Source organism: Salmo salar, chromosome 02 (genome assembly GCF_965601325.2).
Source record: "Salmo salar chromosome 02, fSalSal1, whole genome shotgun sequence".
Lineage (NCBI taxonomy): Eukaryota > Metazoa > Chordata > Actinopteri > Salmoniformes > Salmonidae > Salmo > Salmo salar.
In genome coordinates this window covers 99,358,288-99,382,500 of record NC_138292.1, presented here as the reverse complement: position 1 = coordinate 99,382,500, position 24,213 = coordinate 99,358,288, and the positions used below count along the sequence as shown (strand labels likewise).

The window sequence follows — 24,213 nt, the reverse complement described above, 5'->3', positions numbered from 1 at the left end:
GTTGTCTCTTCCTTCCTCTCCCCCTCCCTCCCTCCCTGATGATCTATGTACAGAGGCGTCGTCTCTCCCTCCCTCCCTCCCTCCCTCCCTCCCTCCCTCCCTCCCTCCCTCCCTCCCTCCCTGTTGATCTATATACAGAGGCGTCGTCCCTCCCTCCCTCCCTCCCTCCCTCCCTCCCTCCCTCCCTCCCTCCCTCCCTCCCTCCCTCCCTCCCTCCCTCCCTGTTGATCTATGTACAGAGGCGTCGTCCCTCCCTCCCTCCCTCCCTCCCTCCCTCCCTCCCTCCCTCCCTCCCTCCCTCCCTCCCTGTTGATCTATGTACAGAGGCGTCGTCCCTCCCTCCCTTCCTCCCTCCCTCCCCCTCCCTCCCTGATGATCTATATACAGAGGCGTCGTCTCTCCCTCCCTCCCTCCCTCCCTCCCTCCCTGATGATCTATATACAGAGGCGTCGTCCCTCCCTCCCTTCCTCCTCCCTCCCTCCCTCCCTCCTCCCTCCCTCCCTCCCTCCCTCCCTCCCTCCCTGATGATCTATATACAGAGGCGTCGTCCCTCCCTCCCTTCCTCCCTCCCTCCCTCCCTCCCCCTCCCTCCCTGATGATCTATGTACAGAGGCATCGTCTCTTCCTCCCTCCCTCCCTCCCTCCCTCCCTCCCTCCCTCCCTCCCTCCCTCCCTCCCTCCCTGATGATCTATGTACAGAGGCGTCGTCTCTCCCTCCCTCCCTCCCTCCCTCCCTCCCTCCCTCCCTCCCTCCCTCCCTCCCTGATGATCTATATACAGAGGCGTCGTCTCTCCCTCCCTCCCTCCCTCCCTCCCTCCCTCCCTCCCTGATGATCTATATACAGAGGCGTCGTCCTCTCCCTCCCTCCCTCCCTCCCTCCCTCCCTCCCTCCCTGATGATCTATATACAGAGGCGTCGTCTCTTCTTCTTCTCTGAAGAAAATAAAACTAGATTATAAAATGTACAATCATCACAAGTACAAACAGATAGTTACATGGAAAAGTGAATACAAAATAACCCATTCAACCTTATCTTAGTTTGGCCAACAGAGGGCTCTCATCCATAGTCTGAGTACCAGTCTCTTTAGTTAACATCTAGGCCTTTCGGCTAACAGAGGGCTCTCATCCATAGTCTGAGTACCAGTCTCTTTAGTTAACATCTAGGCCTTTTGGGCTAACAGAGGGCTCTCATCCATAGTCTGAGTACCAGTCTCTTTAGTTAACATCTAGGCCTTTCGGCTAACAGAGGGCTCTCATCCATAGTCTGAGTACCAGTCTCTTTAGTTAACATCTAGGCCTTTCGGCTAACAGAGGGCTCTCATCCATAGTCTGAGTACCAGTCTCTTTAGTTAACATCGAGGCCTTTCGGCTAACAGAGGGCTCTCATCCATAGTCTGAGTACCAGTCTCTTTAGTTAACATCTAGGCCTTTCGGCAATCTCAGCGTTCATGTGCTGGATTTATGGCGGAGTTGCTAATTGGTCGTTGGAAATAACAATGTTTTCCATGACAACATGCGGAGCCTCGAAAATTAGAATTGATAAGAAAGTCAGTAACAAAACATTTAGCTATAAACTCAAAAATTAGATGTTTTGTGGTTGGAATTATCGTATTTAGTTTGAGAAATTAGACATGAGCTAGCTACTTTTGACAGACTTGGTTTCTCTGTACAAACAACAACAAAACGGTTGCTTAGCGACGTGTTCTGAGGGGGCTTTCTCTCATGCTCTGTGCTCTCCTGACTAGACTTTTCAGAACATCCGGGTCTCAGCCCTGAAGACCTGGGGCTTTCTCTCATGCTCTGTGCTCTCCTGACGCTAAATAATAAACACTTCTTATTAATATTAATTAAATGGATTGTGGTCAGTAATTCGATGGAATATGGCTACTATTACTAATAAAATGGTGGCGGAGAAGAAGGAAGACGTTTTACATGCCCCCAACGATTGTGTTTTTTAAATTTGTTTATTTGTAACTTACTTATTTTTTAAATTATTTTGTACATAATGTAATGAAACAGGCAGGGAGCAGGTCTCGAATCCTCGACCTTCTAGCCCGAAGTCCAGCGCGCTATCGACTGCCAAATACATTTAAACTCAGTTTTTCACAATTCCTGACATTTAATCCTAATAAAAATTCCCTGTTTTAGGTCAGTTAGGATCACCACTTTATTTTAAGAATGTGAAATGTCAGAATAATAGTAGAGAGAATGATTTATTTCAGCTTTTATTTATTTTATCACATTCCCAGTGGGTCAGAAGTTTACATACACTCAATTAGTATTTGGTTGCATTGCCTTTAAATTGTTTAACTTGGGTCAAATGTTTCGGGTAGCCTTCCACAAGCTTCCCACAATAAGTTAGGTGAATTTTGGCCCATTCCCCCTGACAGTGTAACTAAGTCAGGTTTGTAGGCCTCCTTGCTCGCACACACTTTTTCAGTTCTGCCCACAAATTTTCTATAGGATTGAGGTCAGGGCTTTGTGATGGCCACTCCAATACCTTGACTTTGTTGTCCTTAAGCCATTTTGCAACAACTTTGGAAGTATGCTTAAGGTCATTGTCCGTTTGGAAGACCCATTTGCGACCAAGCTTTAACTTCCTGATTGATGTCTTGAGATGTTGCTTCAATATATCCACATAATTTTCCTGCCTCATGATGCCATCTATTTTGTGAAGTGCACCAGTCCCTCCTGCAGCAAAGCACCCCCACAACATGATGCTGCCACCCCCGTGCTTCACGGTTGGGATGGTGTTCTTCGGCTTGCAAGCCTCCCCCTTTTTCCTCCAAACATAGCGATGGTCATTATGGCCAAACAGTTCAATTTTTGGTTTCATCAGACCAGAGGACATTTCTCCAAAAAGTACAATCTTTGTCCCCATGTGCAGTTGCAAACTGTAGTCTGGCTTTTTTATTGCGGTTTTGGAGCTACCTTCCTTGCTGAGCGGTCTTTCAGGTTATGTCGATATAGGACTCGTTTTACTGTGGATATAGATACTTTTGTACCTGTTTCCTCCAGCATCTTCACAAGGTCCTTTGCTGTTGTTCTGGGATTGATTTGCACTTTTTGCACTGAAGTACGTTCATCTCTAGGAGACAGAACACGTCTCCTTCTTACATTTTTTTTAGTCATTTAGCAGATGCTCTTATCCAGAGCGACTTACAGTAGTGAATGCATACATTTCATACAATTTCATACATTTTTTTGCTGGCCCCCCGTGGGAATCGAACCCACAACCCTGGCATTGCAAACACCATGCTCTACCAACTGAGCTACAGGGAAGGCTTGAGCGGTATGACGGCTGCGTGGTCCCATGGTGTTTATACTTGCGTACTATTGTTTGTACAAATTAACGTGGTACTTTCAGGCATTTGGAAATTGCTCCGAAGGATGAACTTGTGGAGGTCTACACTTTTTTTCTGAGGTCTTGGCAGATTTCTTTGGATTTTCCCATGATATCAAGCAAAGAGGCACTGAGTTTGAAGGTAGGCCTTGAAATACATCCACAGGTACACCTCCAATTGACTCAAATGATGTCAATTAGCCTATCAGAAGCTTCTAAAGCCATGACATAATTTTCTGGAATTTTCCAAGCTGTTTAAAGGCACAGTCAACTCAGTGTATGTAAACGTCTGACCCACTGGAATTGTGATACAGTGGATTATAAATGGAAATAATCTGTCTGTAAACAATTGTTGGAAAAATTACTTGTGTCATCCACGAAGTAGATGTCCTAACCGACTTGCCAAAAACGATAGTTTGTTATTAACAAGACAAATGAGTTTTAATGACTCCAACCTAAGTGTATGCAAACTTCCGCTTTCACCTGCGTTTTGATGCGTCGACGCTTCAACGGAAAAGTACGCAACGAAATATGACGTAATCACGTAAATATTACGCACGTTTTCTTGACGTCAACAGCGGCCATTATTTGATCTGAAAGCGAGAGAAAATACACTCCGACTTCGGAATCAAATGTTGCTTAATAACTACAATATTTTATCTCGCTACGTTAATTAATACATGCTGTGTTAATTTTGGCACGGTTACCTGCCTAAAATACCCACTGTAGTGTGCGTAGGTCGTAAGCCCATGTTAAGTCAATTGCGCTAACTGCCTAGCTACTATAGCTAGCTACTACTGTTAGCCGGCTACTGCTGTTAGCCGGCTGCTGCTGTTAGCCGGCTACTACTGTTAGCCGGCTGCTGCTGTTAGACGGCTGCTGCTGTTAGACGGCTGCTACTGTTAGCCGGCTACTGCTGGTACCCGGCTGCTGCTGTTAGACGGCTGCTACTGTTAGCTAGCTACTACTGTTAGCTTTAGCTGGCTGCTGCTGTTAGCCGGCTACTACTGTTAGCTAGTTATTACTGTTAGCTTTAGCTGGCTGCTGCTGTTAGCCGGCTACTACTGTTAGCCAGCTACTACTGTTAGCTTTAGCTGGCTGCTGCTGTTAGCCGGCTACTGCTGTTAGCCAGCTACTACTGTTAGCCGGCTACTACTGTTAGCTAGCTACTACTGCTGTTAGCCGGCTACTACAGTTAGACGGTTGCTACTGTTAGACTGCTGCTACTGTTAGCCGGCTACTACTGTTACCCGGCTACTGCTGTTAGACGGCTGCTACTGTTAGCTAGCTACTACTGTTAGCCGGCTACTACTGTTAGCTTTAGCTGGCTGCTGCTGTTAGCCGGCTACTACTGTTAGCCGGCTACTACTGTTAGCCGGCTATTACTGTTAGCCAGCTATTACTGTTAGCCGACTAGTACTGTTAGCCGGCCAGATAGCCACGAAGAATTGTTAGCTAACTACCTTGGATAATCCAGTCCAGTGGATTAGCTAAGGAGACCGGTACCCAGGCAAGCTCATCCAGTCCAGTGGATTAGCTAAGGAGACCGGTACCCAGGCTAGCTCCTCCAGTCCAGTGAATTAGCTAAGGAGACTGGTACCCAGGCTAGCTCATCCAGTCCAGTGGATTAGCTAAGGAGACCGGTACCCAGGCTAGCTCATCCAGTCCAGTGGATTAGCTAAGGAGACCGGTACCCAGGCTAGCTCATCCAGTCCAGTGGATTAGCTAAGGAGACCGGTACCCAGGCTAGCTCATCCAGTCCAGTGGATTAGCTAAGGAGACCGGTACCCAGGCTAGCTCCTCCAGTCCAGTGAATTAGCTAAGGAGACTGGTACCCAGGCTAGCTCATCCAGTCCAGTGGATTAGCTAAGGAGACCGGTACCCAGGCTAGCTCATCCAGTCCAGTGGATTAGCTAAGGAGACCGGTACCCAGGCTAGCTCATCCAGTCCAGTGGATTAGCTAATGAGACCGGTACCCAGGCAAGCTCATCCAGTCCAGTGGATTAGCTAAGGAGACCGGTACCCAGGCTAGCTCATCCAGTCCATCTAATCCTAACTCTGATATCTTTATATATATCATCTAACAACTGGGTTAGTAGAGATAGAGGAGACAGCTAGGTTATCATCTAACAACTGGGCTAGTAGAGATAGAGGAGACAGCTAGGTTATCATCAGCTAGGTTATAATCAGCTAGGTTATCATCAGCCAGGTTATCATCAGCTAGGTTATCATCAGCTAGGTTATCATCAGCCAGGTTATAATCAGCTAGGTTATCATCAGCCAGGTTATCATCAGCCAGGTTATCATCAGCCAGGTTATCATCAGCCAGGTTATCATCAGCTAGGTTATCATCAGCTAGGTTTTAGGTTATTATCTAACAACTGGTCCAGTCACATTCCATACATCTGACACACTCTTATTTATGCTGCAGTAGTTTATGTGTCGGGGGGCTAGGGTCAGTCTGTCACATCTGGAGTATTTCTCTTGTCTTTTCCGGTGTCCTGTGTGAATTTAAATATGCTCTCTCTAATTCTCTCTTTCTCTCTTTATTTCTTTTTCTCTCTCTCGGAGGACCTGAGCCCTAGGACCATGCCTCAGGACTACCTGGCTTGATGACTCCTTGCTGTCCCCAGTTCACCTGGCCGTGCTGCTGCTCCAGTTCCAACTGTTCTGCCTGCAGCTATGGAACCCTGACCTGTTCACCGGACGTGTTACCTGTCCCAGACCTGTTGTCCCAGACCTGCTGGAACCCTGACCTATTCACCGGACGTGCTACCTGTCCCAGACCTGCTGTTTTCAACTCTCTAGAGACAGCAGGAGCGGCAGAGACACTCTCAAAGATCGGCTATGAAAAAGACAACTGACACTTACTCTTGTGTTACTGACTTGTTGCACCCTCGACAACTACTATGATTATTATTATTTGACAATGCTGGTCATTTATGAACATTTGAACATCTAGGCCATGTGCTGTTATAATCTCCACCCTGCACAGCCAGAAGAAGACTGGCCACCCCTCATAGCCTGGTTCCTCTCTAGGTTTCTTCCTAGGTTTTGGCCTTTCTAGGGAGTTTTTCCTAGCCACCGTGCTTCTACACCTGCATTGCTTGCTGTTTGGGGTTTTAGGCTGGGTTTCTGTACAGCACTTTGAGATATCAGTTGATGTAAGAAGGGCTATATAAATTCATTTGATTTGATTTATTACACCCATGGAAAACAGAGAGAGTGTGTGTGTGTGTGTGTGTGTGTGTGCATGGTGTGTGTATGGTGTGTGTGTATGGTGTGTGTGTGTGTGTGTGTGCATGGTGTGTGTGTGCATGGTGTGTGTGTATGGTGTGTGTGTGTGTATGGTGTGTGTGTGTATGGTGTGTGTGTGTGTGTGTGTCTAACAGCATATGCCATTTATTGTCTGAGGACTTGAGAGCCGACATATTGCAGCTATTGATCTTTAGCCCTAAAATCAATACTGGAGTGTGTGTGTGTGTGTGCTTGGCGTGTGTGTGTGTGTGTGTGTGCTTGGCGTGTGTGTGTGCTTGGCGTGTGTGTGTGCGTGTGTGTGTGTGTGAGACCAGCATGTAACATGGATACTAAGTAGAGGGCAATCCACGGGAGCCAGGATGAACTGATAAGACACACACACACACACACACGCCAGACATATGGACAGGGTCATTAGGAAGGCTAATAACCAATTGGATAATCTCCTGACCCCAACAGGGCATCTCTCCTTCTGAAGATGAAGTCTCCTTCCCCTCGTCATCCTCAGGGCATCTCTCCTTCCCCTCGTCATCCTCAGGGCATCTCTCCTTCCCCTCGTCAGCCTCAGGGCATCTCTCCTTCCCCTCGTCAGCCTCAGGGGATCTGTCCTGTAAGGTGTTTTCACATTTTGGGTGGATAAGATTTGAGTGAAGGGGATTGGTAATAACCTGTTTCCTCTTCCTGGGGTCCAAACAGGAAACAAAAGGTTCCACAGTGATGGTGGTCCATGTTGACTCCAACGCTTCCCACAGTTGTGTCCAGTTGGCTGGATGTCCTTTGGGTGGTGGACCATTCTTGATTCCCACTGGAAACAGTTGAGCGTGAAATTGTTGCAACCCCTATTACTATCCTGTTCAACCTCTCTTTCGTATCCTCTGAGATTCCCATAGATTGGAAAGCTGCTGCGGTCATCCCCCTCTTCAAAGGGGGAGACACTCTAGACCCAAACTGCTACAGACCTATATCTAATCTACCCTGTCTTTCTAAGGTCTTTGAAAGCCAAGTTAACAAACAGATTACCGACTATTTCGAATCTCACCGTACCTTCTCCGCTATGCAATCTGGTTTCTGAGCCACGCTCAATGTCCTAAACGATATCATAACCGCCATCGATAAGAGACATTACTGTGCAGCCGTATTCGTCGACCTGGCCAAGGCTTTCGACTCTGTCAATCACCACATTCTTATCGGCAGACTCAACAGCCTTGGTTTCTCAAATGATTGCCTCGCCTGGTTCACCAACTACTTCTCAGATAGAGTTCAGTGTGTCATCGGAGAACCTGTTGTCCGGACCTCTGGCAGTCTCTATGGGGGTACCACAGGATTCAATTCTCGGGCCGACTCTCTTCTCTGTATACATCAATGGTGTTGCTCTCACTGCTGGTGAGTCTCTGATCCACCTCTACGCAAATGACACCATTCTGTATACATCTGGCCCTTCTTTGGACACAGTGTTAACTAACCTCCAGACGAGCTTCAATGCCATACAACACTCCTTCCGTGGCCTCCAACTGCTCTTAAACGCTGGTAAAACTAAATGCATACTCTTCAACCGTTCGCTGCCTGCACCTGCTCGCCCGTCCAGCATCACTACTCTGGACGGTTCTGACTTATGTGGACAACTACAAATACCTAGGTGTCTGGCTAGACTGTAAACTCTCCTTCCTGACTCACATTAAACATCTCCAATCCAAAATTGGATACAGTCTATCACAGTGCCATCCGTTTTGTCACGAAAGCCCCATATACTACCCACCACTGCGACCTGTATGCTCTCGTTGGCTGGCCCTCGCTTCATATTTGTCGCCAAACCCACTGGCTACAGGTCATCTATAAGTCTCTGCTAGGTAAAGCCCCGCCTTATCTCAGCTCACTGGTCACCATAGCAGCACCCACCCGTAGCACGCGCTCCAGCAGGTATTACTCTCTGGTCACCCCCAAAGCCAGTTCCTCCTTCGGCCGCCTTTCCTTCCAGTTCTCTGCTGCCACTGACTGGAACGAACTGCAAAAATCACTGAAGCTGGAGACTCATATCTCCCTCACTAGCTTTAAGCACCAGCTGTCAGAGCAGCTCACAGATCACTGCACCTGTACATAGCCCATCTATAATTTAGCCCAAACAACTACCTCATCCCCATACTGTATGTATTTATTTATCTTGCTCCTTTGCACCCCAGTATCTCTACTTGCACATCATCTTCTGCACATCTACCATTCCAGTGTTTACTTGCTATATTGTAATTACTTCGCCACCATGGCCTATTTATTGCCTTACCTCTCTTATCCTACCTCATTTGCACACACTGTATATAGACTTATTTTTCTACTGTATTATTGACTGTATATTTGTTTTACTCCATGTGTAACTCTGTTGTTGTATGTTGTCGAACTGCTTCGCTTTCTCTTGGCCAGGTCTCAGTTGTAAATGAGAACTTGATCTCAACTAGCCTACCTGGTTAAATAAAGGTGAAATAAATAAAATAAACATAAAAAGGCACTTAAAAATGTTGTGTTGCCCATTCTGAACGAAACAATCCATGTGTCATTTGTCTCAAGGCTTAAAAATCCTTCTTTAACCTGTCTCCTCCCCTTCATCTACACCGATCGAAGTGGATTTAACAAGTGACATCAATAAGGGATCGTAGCTTTCACCTGGATTCACCTGGTCAGTCTGTGTCATGGAAAGAGCAGGTCTTCCTAATGTTTTGTACACTCAGTGTATATATAAATGTCTGAGTGAAGTGGACGGGTACTGTCATGTTTTTGGATGATCAGTCACTGAAGCTTCAATTGGTCTTTTGCTCGCATGTTTCCAAACACAAAAATCAGACCAGAGGACAAAACACTTTGCAGGACAGATATGTGATGTTTTATCCACTGTAGAGCACTAGATCCATTTATCCACTGTAGAGCACTAGATCCATTTATCCACTGTAGAGCACTAGATCCATTTATCCACTGTAGAGCACTAGATCCATTTATCCAGTGTAGAGTACTAGATCCATTTATCCACTGTAGAGTACTAGATCCATTTATCCACTGTAGAGCACTAGATCCATTTATCCAGTGTAGAGTACTAGATCCATTTATCCACTGTAGAGTACTAGATCCATTTATCCACTGTAGAGTAGTAGATCCATTTATCCACTGTAGAGTAGTAGATCCATTTATCCACTGTAGAGCACTAGATCCATTTATCCACTGTAGAGTACTAGATCCATTTATCCACTGTAGAGTACTAGATCCATTTATCCAGTGTAGAGATCCATTTATTCACTGTAGAGTAGTAGATCCATTTATCCACTGTAGAGTAGTAGATCCATTTATCCACTGTAGAGCACTAGATCCATTTATCCACTGTAGAGCACTAGATCCATTTATCCAGTGTAGAGATCCATTTATCCACTGTAGAGTAGTAGATCCATTTATCCACTGTAGAGCACTAGGTCCATTTATCCACTGTAGAGTAGTAGATCCATTTATCCACTGTAGAGCACTAGATCCATTTCTCCACTGTAGAGTAGTAGATCCATTTATCCACTGTAGAGCACTAGATCCATTTATCCACTGTAGAGCACTAGATCCATTTATCCACTGTAGAGCACTAGATCCATTTATCCACTGTAGAGCACTAGATCCATTTATCCACTGTAGAGCACTAGATCCATTTATCCACTGTAGAGCACTAGATCCATTTATCCACTGTAGAGCACTAGATCCATTTATCCACTGTAGAGTACTAGATCCATTTATCCACTGTAGAGTAGATCCATTTATCCACTGTAGAGCACTAGATCTTTCAGTCAGTCTGTGAGGGTAGAGAGTGGGTCTGCAGTCTGTGAGGGTAGAGAGTGGGTCTGCAGTCAGTCTGTGAGTGTAGAGAGTGGGTCTGCAGTCAGTCTGTGAGGGTAGAGAGTGGGTCTGCGGTCGGTCTGTGAGGGTAGAGAGTGGGTCTGCAGTCAGCCTGTGAGGGTAGAGAGTGGGTCTGCAGTCGGTCTGTGAGGGTAGAGAGTGGGTCTGCAGTCAGTCTGTGAGGGTAGAGAGGGGGTCTGCAGTCAGTCTGTGAGGGTAGAGAGTGGGTCCGCACTCAGTCTGTGAGGGTAGAGAGTGGGTCTCCAGTCGGTCTGTGAGGGTAGAGAGTGGGTCTGCAGTCAGTCTGTGAGGGTAGAGAGTATGTCTGCAGTCAGTCTGTGAGGGTAGAGAGTGGGTCTGCACTCAGTCTGTGAGGGTAGAGAGTGGGTCTGCAGTCTATGAGGGTAGAGAGTGGGTCTGCAGTCAGTCTGTGAGGGTAGAGAGTGGGTCTGCAGTCAGTCTGTGAGGGTAGAGAGTGGGTCTGCAGTTGGTCTGTGAGGGTAGAGAGTGGGTCTGCAGTCGGCCTGTGAGGGTAGAGAGTGGGTCTGCAGTCGGTCTGTGAGGGTAGAGAGTGGGTCTGCAGTCAGTCTGTGAGGGTAGAGAGTGGGTCTGCAGTCGGTCTGTGAGGGTAGAGAGGGGGTCTGCACTCAGTCTGTGAGGGTAGAGAGTGGGTATGCACTCAGTCTGTGAGGGTAGAGAGTGGGTCTCCAGTCGGTCTGTGAGGGTAGAGAGTGGGTCTGCAGTCAGTCTGTGAGGGTAGAGAGTGGGTCTGCAGTCAGTCTGTGAGGGTAGAGTGGGTCTGCACTCAGTCTGTGAGGGTAGAGAGTGGGTCTGCAGTCAGTCTGTGAGGGTAGAGAGTGGGTCTGCACTCAGTCTGTGAGGGTAGAGAGTGGGTCTGCAGTCGGTCTGTTAGGGTAGAGAGTGGGTCTGCAGTCTGTGAGGGTAGAGAGTGGGTCTGCAGTCGGTCTGTGAGGGTAGAGAGTGGGTCTGCAGTCTGTGAGGGTAGAGAGTGGGTCTGCACTCAGTCTGTGAGGGTAGAGAGTGGGTCTGCAGTCAGTCTGTGAGGGTTAGAGCATGGACATTCAGTCTGTAAGGGTTTAGTGAAGGATTTGTCCCAAATACAATGCTTATATTTAGGACTAACTTATTCCTTGCCACCCACTCTGAAACTAACTGCAGCTCTTTGTTAATTAAGTGTTGCAGTCATTTCAGTCGCTGTAGTGGCTGACGTGTACAGTGTTGAGTCATCGGCATAGATAAACACTCAGGCTTTACCCAAAGCCAGTGGCATGTCGTTAGTAAAGCCATTATAGCAGGGGGTGTAAAGCCATTATAGCAGGGGGTGTAAAGCCATTATAGCAGGGGGTGTAAAGCCATTATAGCAGGGGGTGTAAAGCCATTATAGCAGGGGGTGTAAAGCCATTATAGCAGGGAGTGTAAAGCGATTATAGCAGTGGGTGTAAAGCCATTATAACAGGGGGTGTAAAGCCATTATAGCAGGGATGTAAAGCCATTATAGCAGGGGGTGTAAAGCCATTATAGCAGGGAGTGTAAAGCCATTATAGCAGGGGGTGTAAAGCCATTAGAGCAGGGGGTGTAAATCCATTATAGCAGGGGGTGTAAAGCCATTATAGCAGGGGGTGTAAAGCCATTATAGCAGGGGGTGTAAAGCTATAGCACCTACATAACACAGTCATTTGTGTAAGTTTGTTTTCAATTTGTTAACTGTAAAATAGCATTGTATCTGGTCAAAAACAATTTTTTTCCAGAAGTTTCCTAAGGGTTGGTAACAGGCTGATTGGGCGGCTATTTGAGCCAGTAAAGTGGGATTTACTGTTCTTAGGTAGCAGAATGACTTCAGCTTCCCTCCAGGCCTGAGGCCAACACACTCTCTAGTAGGCTTATTCCTGCTCTCAAATATTGACCAGGCACACACACACACACACACACACACACACACACACACACACACACACACACACACACACACACACACACACACACACACACACACACACACACACACACACACACACACACACACACACACACACACACATAGAGCAGGGTAACAGCCTCCCTTATAAACAGACCTACTGAGACAGAGAGACACTGAGACAGAGAGACACTGAGACAGAGACACTGAGACAGAGACACTGAGACAGAGACCTACTGAGACAGAGAGACACTGAGACAGAGACACTGAGACAGAGAGACACTGAGACAGAGAGACAGTGAGACAGACCTGCTGAGACAGAGAGACACTGAGACAGAGAGACACTGAGACAGAGGACACTGAGACAGACCTGCTGAGACAGAGAGACACTGAGACAGAGACACACTAAGATATAGAAACACTGAGACAGAGAGACACTGAGACAGAGAGACACTGAGACAGACCTACTGAGACAGACCTACTGAGACAGAGAGACACTGAGACAGAGACACACTAAGATATAGAAACACTGAGACAGAGAGACACTGAGACAGAGACACTGAGACAGACCTACTCAGACAGAGACACTGAGACAGAGAGACACTGAGACAGACCTACTGAGACAGAGAGACACTGAGACAGAGACACACTGAGACTGAGAGACACTAAGACATATTGAGATAGAGACACTAAGACAAAGGTTAGAGCTAGGCTAGGGTTAGGACAGTCAGTCTGTGAGGGTTTGGGTTAGGACAGTCAGTCTGTGAGGGTTAGGGTTAGAACAGTCAGTCTGTGAGGGTTATGGTTAGGGTTAGGACAGTCAGTCTGTGAGGGTTAGGGTTAGGACAGTCAGTCTGTGAGGGTTAGGGTTAGGACAGTCAGTCTGTGAGGGTTAGGGTTAGGGTTAGGACAGTCAGTCTGTGAGGGTTAGGGTTAGGACAGTCAGTCTGTGAGGGTTAGGGTTAGGACAGTCAGTCTGTGAGGGTTAGGGTTAGGACAGTCAGTCTGTGAGGGTTAGGGTTAGGACAGTCAGTCTGTGAGGGTTAGGGTTAGAACAGTCTGTGAGGGTTAGGGTTAGGACAGTCAGTCTGTGAGGGTTAGGGTTAGGACAGTCAGTCTGTGAGGGTTAGGGTTAGGGCAGTCAGTCTGTGAGGGTGAGGGTTAGGACAGTCAGTCTGTGAGGGTTAGGGTTAGGTCAGTCTGTGAGGGTTAGGGATAGGGTTAGGACAGTCAGTCTTTGAGGGTTAGGGTTAGGGTTATGGTTAGGACAGTCAGTCTGTGAGGGTTAGGGTTAGGACAGTCAGTCTGTGATGGTTAGGGTTAGGACAGTCAGTCTGTGAGGGTTAGGGTTAGGGTGAGGGTTAGGACAGTCAGTCTGTGAGGGTGAGGGTTAGGACAGTCAGTCTGTGAGGGTGAGGGTTAGGACAGTCAGTCTGTGAGGGTGAGGGTTAGGGTTAGGGATAGGACAGTCAGTCTGTGAGGGTCTGGCTGCGCATGGCTGAATTGAGTCCCTTATAATCTCGATGTTGTTTTAAAAAAGGTTCCTCCTCTAAAAGTCAAAACGGTGTGAGATTTGGTTTCAAGCCCTTTTAGCTTTTCAACTAGACACTGATTACACAGGAAGATAAGACCACCACACTCTGTGTGTGTGTGTGTGTGTGTGTGTGTGTGTGGTGTGTGTGTGTGTGTGTGTCAACACTCCACTGTCCCCTGGCAGTGGTTCCATTAGATTCTCTCGTCTCTCTTGTTGCCGGGCGCTACTGTACACTGCTGTGTTTGACCAAGTCCTGCCCTCAAATATTGACCACACACACACACACACACACACACACACACACACACACACACACCACACACACACACACACACACACACACACACACACACACACAGAGCAGGGTAACAGCCTCCCTTATAAATACAGAGAATACTGAGACAGACCCTGGAGTCACAGTGAGACAGACCTACTGGGACAGAGAGACACTGAGACAGAGACACTGAGACAGAGACACTGAGACAGACCTACTGGGACAGAGAGACACTGAGACAGAGACACTGAGACAGAGACACTGAGACAGACCTACTGGGACAGAGAGACACTGAGACAGAGACACTGAGACAGACCTACTGGGACAGAGAGACACTGAGACAGAGACACTGAGACAGACCTACTGGGACAGAGAGACACTGAGACAGAGACACTGAGACAGACCTACTGAGACAGAGACACTGAGACAGACCTACTGAGACAGAGACACTGAGACAGACCTACTGAGACAGAGAGACACTGAGACAGAGACACACTGAGACAGAGACACACTGAGACAGAGAGACACTGAGACAGAGACACTGAGACAGAGACACTAAGACAGAGAGACAGTGAGCAGCAGGAGACCTCTATAAGCCTGGAGAGAGAGCGGACCAGAGGACCAGAAGAGGAAACCCAGAATCCTAAGTCCAACCCAGAAGAACAGGACCAGTCAGTCAGCTGGGACCCAGAATACCCAGAACCGGCCCAGTCCAATACAGCCACAGAACCCGCCCAGAAGCTGCCCAGGCCACTACAGCCCCAGAACCAGCCCAGAACCGGCCCAGTACACTACAGCCCCAGAACCAGCCCAGAACCCGCCCAGGCCAGCACAGAACCGGCCCAGGCCACTACAGCCCCAGAATCAGCCCAGAACCGGCCCAGGCCACTACAGCCCCAGAACCAGCCCAGAACCGGCCCAGTCCAGCGGACAGGACAGAGAGGTGAGGAGAGTGTGGAGGGTTCAGAACGAGGCCAGAACAAAAATATGTCTTTAATCGCTCAGTTCTGATTGGTGTTCTGTCTCTGTCCTCAGTTCTGATTGGTGTTCTGTCTCTGTCCTCGGTTCTGATTGGTGTTCTGTCTCTGTCCTCGGTTCTGATTGGTGTTCTGTCTCTGTCCTCGGTTCTGATTGGTATTCTGTCTCTGTCCTCAGTTCTGATTGGTGTTCTGTCTCTGTCCTCGGTTCTGATTGGTGTTCTGTCTCTGTCCTCGGTTCTGATTGGTGTTCTGTCTCTGTCCTCAGTTCTGATTGGTTTTCTGTCTCTGTCCTCAGTTCTGATTGGTGTTCTGTCTCTGTCCTCGGTTCTGATTGGTGTTCTGTCTCTGTCCTCGGTTCTGATTGGTGTTCTGTCTCTGTCCTCAGTTCTGATTGGTTTTCTGTCTCTGTCCTCAGTTCTGATTGGTGTTCTGTCTCTGTCCTCGGTTCTGATTGGTGTTCTGTCTCTGTCCTCGGTTCTGATAATATTAATGTCAAGATGGCGACGGGAGTCATCAGAACCTTCCGTCTCTCGGCCACTCCCTCCTGCTATCTACCCATGATCCTCCAGCATTCCCCCATGGATGAGGAGGAAGAGGAGAGGGAGGAAGAGGAAGAGGAGGAGGTAAGTCCTTATAACTTTTTAAACGTCTGACCTTTATCTCTGATATTAAAGGTGTCGTATTGATTTGATAAAATAAATGATTATTGTTAATAATATTATTATTAGGAGAGGGAGGAAGAGGAAAGTGATGAGGAGGAGGAAGCTTTCTCAAGCCCCGCCCCTTGCTCGTCAGATCTGACCAATCAGCTGCTTCGGTTCGCTGACACCATCAGCCGGGACGTCATGCGGTATTTCGGCTGTCGCCGCGACGACCCGGACGCCCGTGACATCTACGGCGACGACGACGACGACCGCGTCTCCACGGCGACGAGCGGACGACGGCGTTACTACGACGACCTGGTTAGGATGGCAACGGGAAGCCCGGAGTCCGTGTCTAGGGCCGACAGTCGCCGTGTCGCCGGGGGCGACGGAAGTCTTGGTCCGTTGGCCGAGTTGTTTGACTGTCGGATAGGTCGGAGTCGGGGACAATGTCGTCCAATGAACAAGAGACACCTCCCTCTCAGCTTCTGGAACGAGCCAATCCCCTGCCTCCCTGTGGACACGCTCATTAGCGCTGACAACACACGCACACACCACAACGTGCACTCACACGACAACGTGCACTCACACCCGGACTTCAGTGACCTGCTGGCTTACTGGGACCCCAATCCTGACGTCACACACACACCGACCACACAAACACCGACCACACACACCGACCACACACACATACAGACACCGATCTGACGGCGACACACTGAGTTCTGTTTAACAACGCTGGACGGTTGTGTTGTAATTATTGTTGTAATTGTAATTGTGTTTTATTTAGTTATCGATCAGGTTTGTCTCATTGAATCTGAATTTGGAAAGAGACATTTGAACTGTGAGGGGTGAAGATGTATGAATGTATTTCTATATGTATTTCTATTATATATATATGTTTTTCTTTATTTTTCTTATTTTCTACATCAAAACTATGAAATAACACATATGGAATCATGTAGTAACCAAAAAAGTGTTAAACAAATCAAAATATATTTTATATTTGAGATTCTTCAAAGTAGCCACAACTTTGCACACATCTTGGCATTCTGTCAACCAGCTTCATGAGGAATGCTTTTCCAACAGTCTTGAAGGAGTTCCCACATATGCTGAGCACTTGTTGTTTGCTTTTCCTTCACTCTGCGGTCCAACTCATCCCAAAAGATCTCAATTGGGTTGAGGTCAGGGGATTGTGGAGGCCAGGTCATCTGATGCAGCACTCCATCACTCTCCTTCTTGGTCAAATAGCCATTACACAGCCTGGAGGTGTGTTTTGGGTCATTGTCCTGTTGAAAAACAAATGATAGTCCCACTAAGTGCAAACCAGATGGGATGGCGTATTGCTGCAGAATGCTGTGGTAGCCATGCTGGTTAAGTGTGCCTTGAATTCTAAATAAATCACAGACAGTGTCACCAGCAAAGCACCATCACACCTCCTCCTCCATGCTTCACGGTGGGAACCACACATGCAGAGATCATCCGTTCAACTATTCTGCGTCTCACAAAGACACGGCGGTTTGAACAAAAAATCTCCAATTTGGACTCATCAGACCAAAGGACAGATTTCCACCAGTCTAATGTCCATTGCTCATGTTTCTTGGCCCAAGCAAGTCTCTTCTTCTTATTGGTGTCCTTTAGTAGTGGTTTCTTTGCAGCAATTCAACCATGATGGCCTGATTCACGCAGTCTCCTCTGAACAGTTGATGGTGAGATGTATCTGTTACTTGAACTCTGTGAAGCATTTATTTGGGCTGCAATTTCTGAGGTTGGTAACTCTAATGAACTTATCCTCTGCAGCAGAGGTAACTCTGGGTCTTCCTGTCCTGTGGCGGTCCTCATGAGAGCCAGTTTCATCATAGCGCTTGATGGTTTTTGCGACCGCATTTGAAGAAACGTTTAAAGTTCTTGAAATGTTCCATATTGACTAACCGTCATGTTTTAAAGTAATGATGGACTGTCGTTTCTCTTTGCTTATTTGAGCTGTTCTTGCCATAATATGGACTTGGGCTATCTTCTGTACACCACCCCTACCTTGTCACAACACAACTGACTGGCTCAAACGCACAAAGAAGGAGAGAAATTCCACAAATTAACTTTAACAAGGCACACCTGTTAATTGAAATGCATTCCAGGTGACTACCTCATGAAGCTGGTTGAGAGAATGTCAAGAATGTGCAAAGCTGTCACCAAGGCAAAAGGTGGCTACTTTGGAGAATCTAAAATATAAATATATTTGTATTTGTTTAACACTTTTTTGGTTACTACATGACTCCATATGTGTTTTGATGTCTTCACTATTATTCTACAATGTAGAAAATAGTAAAAATAAAAACCCAGAAATAAAGTAGGTGTGTCCAAACGTTTGACTGGTACTGTATTTGTATATGTATTTGTTTGTATTTATGTAACATGTATAGAGATACATTATACAGTTAGTATAGTATTGTACAGTATAGAGTTAGTATTGTATTGTACTTTATACAGTTAGTATAGTATTTTACTGTATACAGTCAGTACTGTATTGTACTGTATACAGTTAGTACTGTATTGTACAGTATACAGTTAGTATTGTATTGTACTGTATACAGTTAGTACTGTATTGTACTGTATACAGTTAGTATAGTATTGTACAGTATACAGTTAGTATTGTATTGTACTTTATACAGTTAGTATAGTATTTTACTGTATACAGTCAGTACTGTATTGTACTGTATACAGTTAGTACTGTATTGTACAGTATACAGTTAGTATTGTATTGTACTGTATACAGTTAGTACTGTATTGTACTGTATACAGTTAGTATAGTATTGTACTGCATACAGTTAGTATTGTATTGTACAGTATACAGTTCGTATAGTATTGTACTGTATACAGTTAGTATAGTATTGTACTGTATACAGTTAGTACTGTATTGTACAGTATACAGTTAGTATAGTATTGTACTGTATATAGTTAGCATTGTATTGTACTGTATACAGTTAGTACTGTATTGTACTGTATACAGTTAGTATAGTATTGTACTGTATACAGTTAGTATAGTATTGTACAGTATACAGTTCGTATAGTATTGTACTGTATACAGTTAGTATAGTATTGTACTGTATACAGTTAGTACTGTATTGTACAGTATACAGTTAGTATAGTATTGTACTGTATATAGTTAGCATTGTATTGTACTGTATACAGTTAGTATTGTATTGTACTGTATACAGTTAGTACTGTATTGTACTGTATACAGTTAGTATAGTATTGTACTGTATACAGTTAGTATAGTATGGTACTGTATACAGTTAGTATTGTATTGTACTGTATACAGTTAGTATTGTATTGTACTGTATACAGTTAGTATAGTATTGTACTGTATACAGTTAGTATAGTATTGTACTGTATACAGTTAGTACTGTATTGTAAAGTATACAGTTAGTATAGTATTGTACTGTATATAGTTAGCATTGTATTGTACTGTATACAGTTAGTATAGTATTGTACTGTATACAGTTAGTACTGTATTGTACTGTATACAGTTAGTATAGTATTGTACTGTATACAGTTAGTACTGTATTGTACTGTATACAGTTAGTATAGTATTGTACTGTATACAGTTAGTATTGTATTGTACTGTATACAGTTAGTATTGTATTGTACTGTATACAGTTAGTATAGTATTGTACTGTATACAGTTAGTATAGTATTGTACTGTATACAGTTAGTACTGTATTGTACAGTATACAGTTAGTATAGTATTGTACTGTATATAGTTAGCATTGTATTGTACTGTATACAGTTAGTATTGTATTGTACTGTATACAGTTAGTACTGTATTGTACTGTATACAGTTAGTATAGTATTGTACTGTATACAGTTAGTACTGTATTGTACTGTATACAGTTAGTACTGTATTGTACAGTATACAGTTATTATTGTACTGTATACAGTTAGTATTGTACTGTATACAGTTAGTACTGTATTGTACAGTATACAGTTATTATTGTACTGTATACAGTTAGTATTGTACTGTATACAGTTAGTATTGTATTGTACAGTATACAGTTAGTATAGTATTGTACTGTATACAGTTAGTACTGTATTGTACAGTATACAGTTATTCATGTACTGTATACAGTTAGTATTGTACTGTATACAGTTAGTATTGTATTGTACTGTATACAGTTAGTATTGTATTGTACTGTATACAGTTAGTATAGTATTGTACTGTATACAGTTAGTATAGTATTGTACTGTATACAGTTAGTACTGTATTGTAAAGTATACAGTTAGTACAGTATTGTACTGTATACAGTTAGTACTGTATTGTACTGTATACAGTTAGTATAGTATTGTACTGTATACAATTAGTACTGTATTGTACTGTATACAGTTAGTACTGTATTGTACAGTATACAGTTATTATTGTACTGTATACAGTTAGTATTGTACTGTATACAGTTAGTACTGTATTGTACAGTATACAGTTATTATTGTACTGTATACAGTTAGTATTGTACTGTATACAGTTAGTATTGTATTGTACAGTATACAGTTAGTATAGTATTGTACTGTATACAGTTAGTACTGTATTGTACTGTATACAGTTAGTACTGTATTGTACAGTATACAGTTATTCATGTACTGTATACAGTTAGTATTGTACTGTATACAGTTAGTATTGCATTGTACTGTATACAGTTAGTATAGTATTTGTATTCATTAAGGATCCACATCAGTTCCTGCCAGCTGTTTGTCATTGTTTCTAATTGGAGGCCATATTTATATGGGTTTATTTTCTATTGTGTTTGTGGGTGATTGTTCCGTGTATAGTCAAGGATACCTTACAGGACTGTCGTGGGTTTTCTTGTTTTTGTTTCAGTATGAATAAAAATATCAGTATGGACACTTAACACGCTGCCAATTGGTCCGATACTTCTTACTCCTCAGAAGACGAAGCGTATGACAGGTACTGTATATGTATTTATGTCACATGTATAGAGATACATTATACAGTTTGTATAGAATTTGAATTTATTAAGAATCCCCTTTAATTCCTGCCAAGGCAGCAACTACTCTTCCAGGGGTCCAGCAACATTAAGGCAGTTATATACAATTTAAATTATTATTATAGATCCGTATTATATTACTATATTATAGAACATGTTGTTAATACTACTGGGGGGGGGCATGTTGTTAATACTACTGGGGGGGGACATGTTGTTAATACTACTGGGGGGGACATGTTGTTAATACTACTGGGGGGGGGGACATGTTGTTAATACTACTGGGGGGGGGGGGGACATGTTGTTAATACTACTGGGGGGGGACATGTTGTTAATACTACTGGGGGGGGGACATGTTGTTAATACTACTGGGGGGGACATGTTGTTAATACTACTGGGGGGGGGGACATGTTGTTAATACTACTGGGGGGGGGACATGTTGTTAATACTACTGGGGGGGGACATGTTGTTAATACTACTGGGGGGGACATGTTGTTAATACTACTGGGGGGGACATGTTGTTAATACTACTGGGGGGGGAACATGTTGTTAATACTACTGGGGGGGGACATGTTGTTAATACTACTGGGGGGGACATGTTGTTAATACTACTGGGGGGGGAACATGTTGTTAATACTACTGGGGGGGGGGACATGTTGTTAATACTACTGGGGGGGGACATGTTGTTAATACTACTGGGGGGACATGTTGTTAATACTACTGGGGGGGGACATGTTGTTAATACTACTGGGGGGGGAACATGTTGTTAATACTACTGGGGGGGGACATGTTGTTAATACTACTGGGGGGGGGGACATGTTGTTAATACTACTGGGGGGGGACATGTTGTTAATACTACTGGGGGGGGGACATGTTGTTAATACTACTGGGGGGGGGACATGTTGTTAATACTACTGGGGGGGGACATGTTGTTAATACTACTGGGGGGGGAACATGTTGTTAATACTACTGGGGGGGGACATGTTGTTAATACTACTGGGGGGGAACATGTTGTTAATACTACTGGGGGGGGAACATGTTGTTAATACTACTGGGGGGGGGGGACATGTTGTTAATACTACTGGGGGGGGACATGTTGTTAATACTACTGGGGGGGGGGACATGTTGTTAATACTACTGGGGGGACATGTTGTTAATACTACTGGGGGGACATGTTGTTAATACTACTGGGGGGGGGGGACATGTTGTTAATACTACTGGGGGGGGGGGGACATGTTGTTAATACTACTGGGGGGGGGACATGTTGTTAATACTACTGGGGGGACATGTTGTTAATACTACTGGGGGGGGGGACATGTTGTTAATACTACTGGGGGGGGGGCATGTTGTTAATACTACTGGGGGGGACATGTTGTTAATACTACTGGGGGGGGACATGTTGTTAATACTACTGGGGGGGGACATGTTGTTAATACTACTGGGGGGGACATGTTGTTAATACTACTGGGGGGGGAACATGTTGTTAATACTACTGGGGGGGACATGTTGTTAATACTACTGGGGGGGACATGTTGTTAATACTACTGGGGGGGGGGACATGTTGTTAATACTACTGGGGGGGGAACATGTTGTTAATACTACTGGGGGGGGGGACATGTTGTTAATACTACTGGGGGGGGAACATGTTGTTAATACTACTGGGGGGGGACATGTTGTTAATACTACTGGGGGGGACATGTTGTTAATACTACTGGGGGGAGGAACATGTTGTTAATACTACTGGGGGGGGGGACATGTTGTTAATACTACTGGGGGGGGGGACATGTTGTTAATACTACTGGGGGGGACATGTTGTTAATACTACTGGGGGGGAGACATGTTGTTAATACTACTGGGGGGGGAACATGTTGTTAATACTACTGGGGGGGGGGGACATGTTGTTAATACTACTGGGGGGGGGGACATGTTGTTAATACTACTGGGGGGGACATGTTGTTAATACTACTGGGGGGGACATGTTGTTAATACTACTGGGGGGGACATGTTGTTAATACTACTGGGGGGGGACATGTTGTTAATACTACTGGGGGGGACATGTTGTTAATACTACTGGGGGGGACATGTTGTTAATACTACTGGGGGGGACATGTTGTTAATACTACTGGGGGGACATGTTGTTAATACTACTGGGGGGACATGTTGTTAATAGTACTGGGGGGGGGGACATGTTGTTAATACTACTGGGGGGGACATGTTGTTAATACTACTGGGGGGGACATGTTGTTAATACTACTGGGGGGGGACATGTTGTTAATACTACGGGGGGGGGAACATGTTGTTAATACTACTGGGGGGGGGAACATGTTGTTAATACTACTGGGGGGGACATGTTGTTAATACTACTGGGGGGGACATGTTGTTAATACTACTGGGGGGGGGACATGTTGTTAATACTACTGGGGGGGACATGTTGTTAATACTACTGGGGGGGGACATGTTGTTAATACTACTGGGGGGGGGACATGTTGTTAATACTACAGGGGGGGACATGTTGTTAATACTACTGGGGGGGGGACATGTTGTTAATACTACTGGGGGGGGACATGTTGTTAATACTACTGGGGGGACATGTTGTTAATACTACTGGGGGGGACATGTTGTTAATACTACTGGGGGGGGGACATGTTGTTAATACTACTGGGGGGGAACATGTTGTTAATACTACTGGGGGGGGACATGTTGGAACAGGGAGGTAGCTGTAGATAAAGTGTTAGGGAACAGGGAGGTAGCTGTAGATAAAGTGTTAGGGAACAAGGAGGTAGCTGTAGATAAAGTGTTAGGGAACAGGGAGGTAGCTGTAGATAAAGTGTTAGGGAACAAGGAGGTAGCTGTAGATAAAGTGTTAGGGAACAGGGAACAGGGAGGTAGCTGTAGGTAAAGTGTTAGGGAACAGGAACAGGGTGGTAGCTGTAGATAAAGTGTTAGGGAACAGGGAGGTAGCTGTAGATAAAGTGTTAGGGGACAGGGAGGTAGCTGTAGATAAAGTGTTAGGGAACAGGGAACAGGGAGGTAGCTGTAGATAAAGTGTTAGGGAACAGGGAGGTAGCTGTAGATAAAGTGTTAGGGAACAGGAAGGTAGCTGTAGATAAAGTGTTAGGGAACAGGGAGGTAGCTGTAGATAAAGTGTTAGGGAACAGGGAGGTAGCTGTAGATAAAGTGTTAGGGAACAAGGAGGTAGCTGTAGATAAAGTGTTAGGGAACAGGGAACAGGGAGGTAGCTGTAGATAAAGTGTTAGGGAACAAGGAGGTAGCTGTAGATAAAGTGTTAGGGAACAAGGAGGTAGTTGTAGATAAAGTGTTAGGGAACAGGGAGGTAGTTGTAGATAAAGTGTTGGCCTGAAATAAGGACTGATATGAATGGGTGCAACTCCATGCTGGCG

General features: G+C 45.3%; 1 protein-coding gene across 1 annotated transcript; it reads left to right on the top strand.

Moving 5' to 3' along the window:
* The first annotated feature begins 11,126 nt into the window (after positions 1-11,126).
* Positions 11,127-18,778, top strand: percc1 (proline and glutamate rich with coiled coil 1). The gene is made up of 5 exons (XM_082969810.1): positions 11,127-11,145; positions 14,859-15,140; positions 15,233-15,331; positions 15,593-15,651; positions 15,906-18,778. Exons 1-5 carry the CDS (start codon positions 11,127-11,129, stop codon positions 16,524-16,526), a joined length of 1,080 nt encoding a protein of 359 aa, XP_082825936.1. The 3' UTR covers positions 16,527-18,778.
* The last annotated feature ends 5,435 nt before the right edge of the window (positions 18,779-24,213 follow it).

Excerpts from the sequence above, each read along its gene's own strand:
- percc1 (XM_082969810.1), top strand. Across the intron at positions 15,141-15,232 it reads CCAGCGGACAGGACAGAGAG|TTCTGATTGGTGTTCTGTCT; the intron begins GTGAGGAGAGTG and ends CTCTGTCCTCAG. Across the intron at positions 15,332-15,592 it reads TCTGTCCTCGGTTCTGATTG|TTCTGATTGGTGTTCTGTCT; the intron begins GTATTCTGTCTC and ends CTCTGTCCTCAG.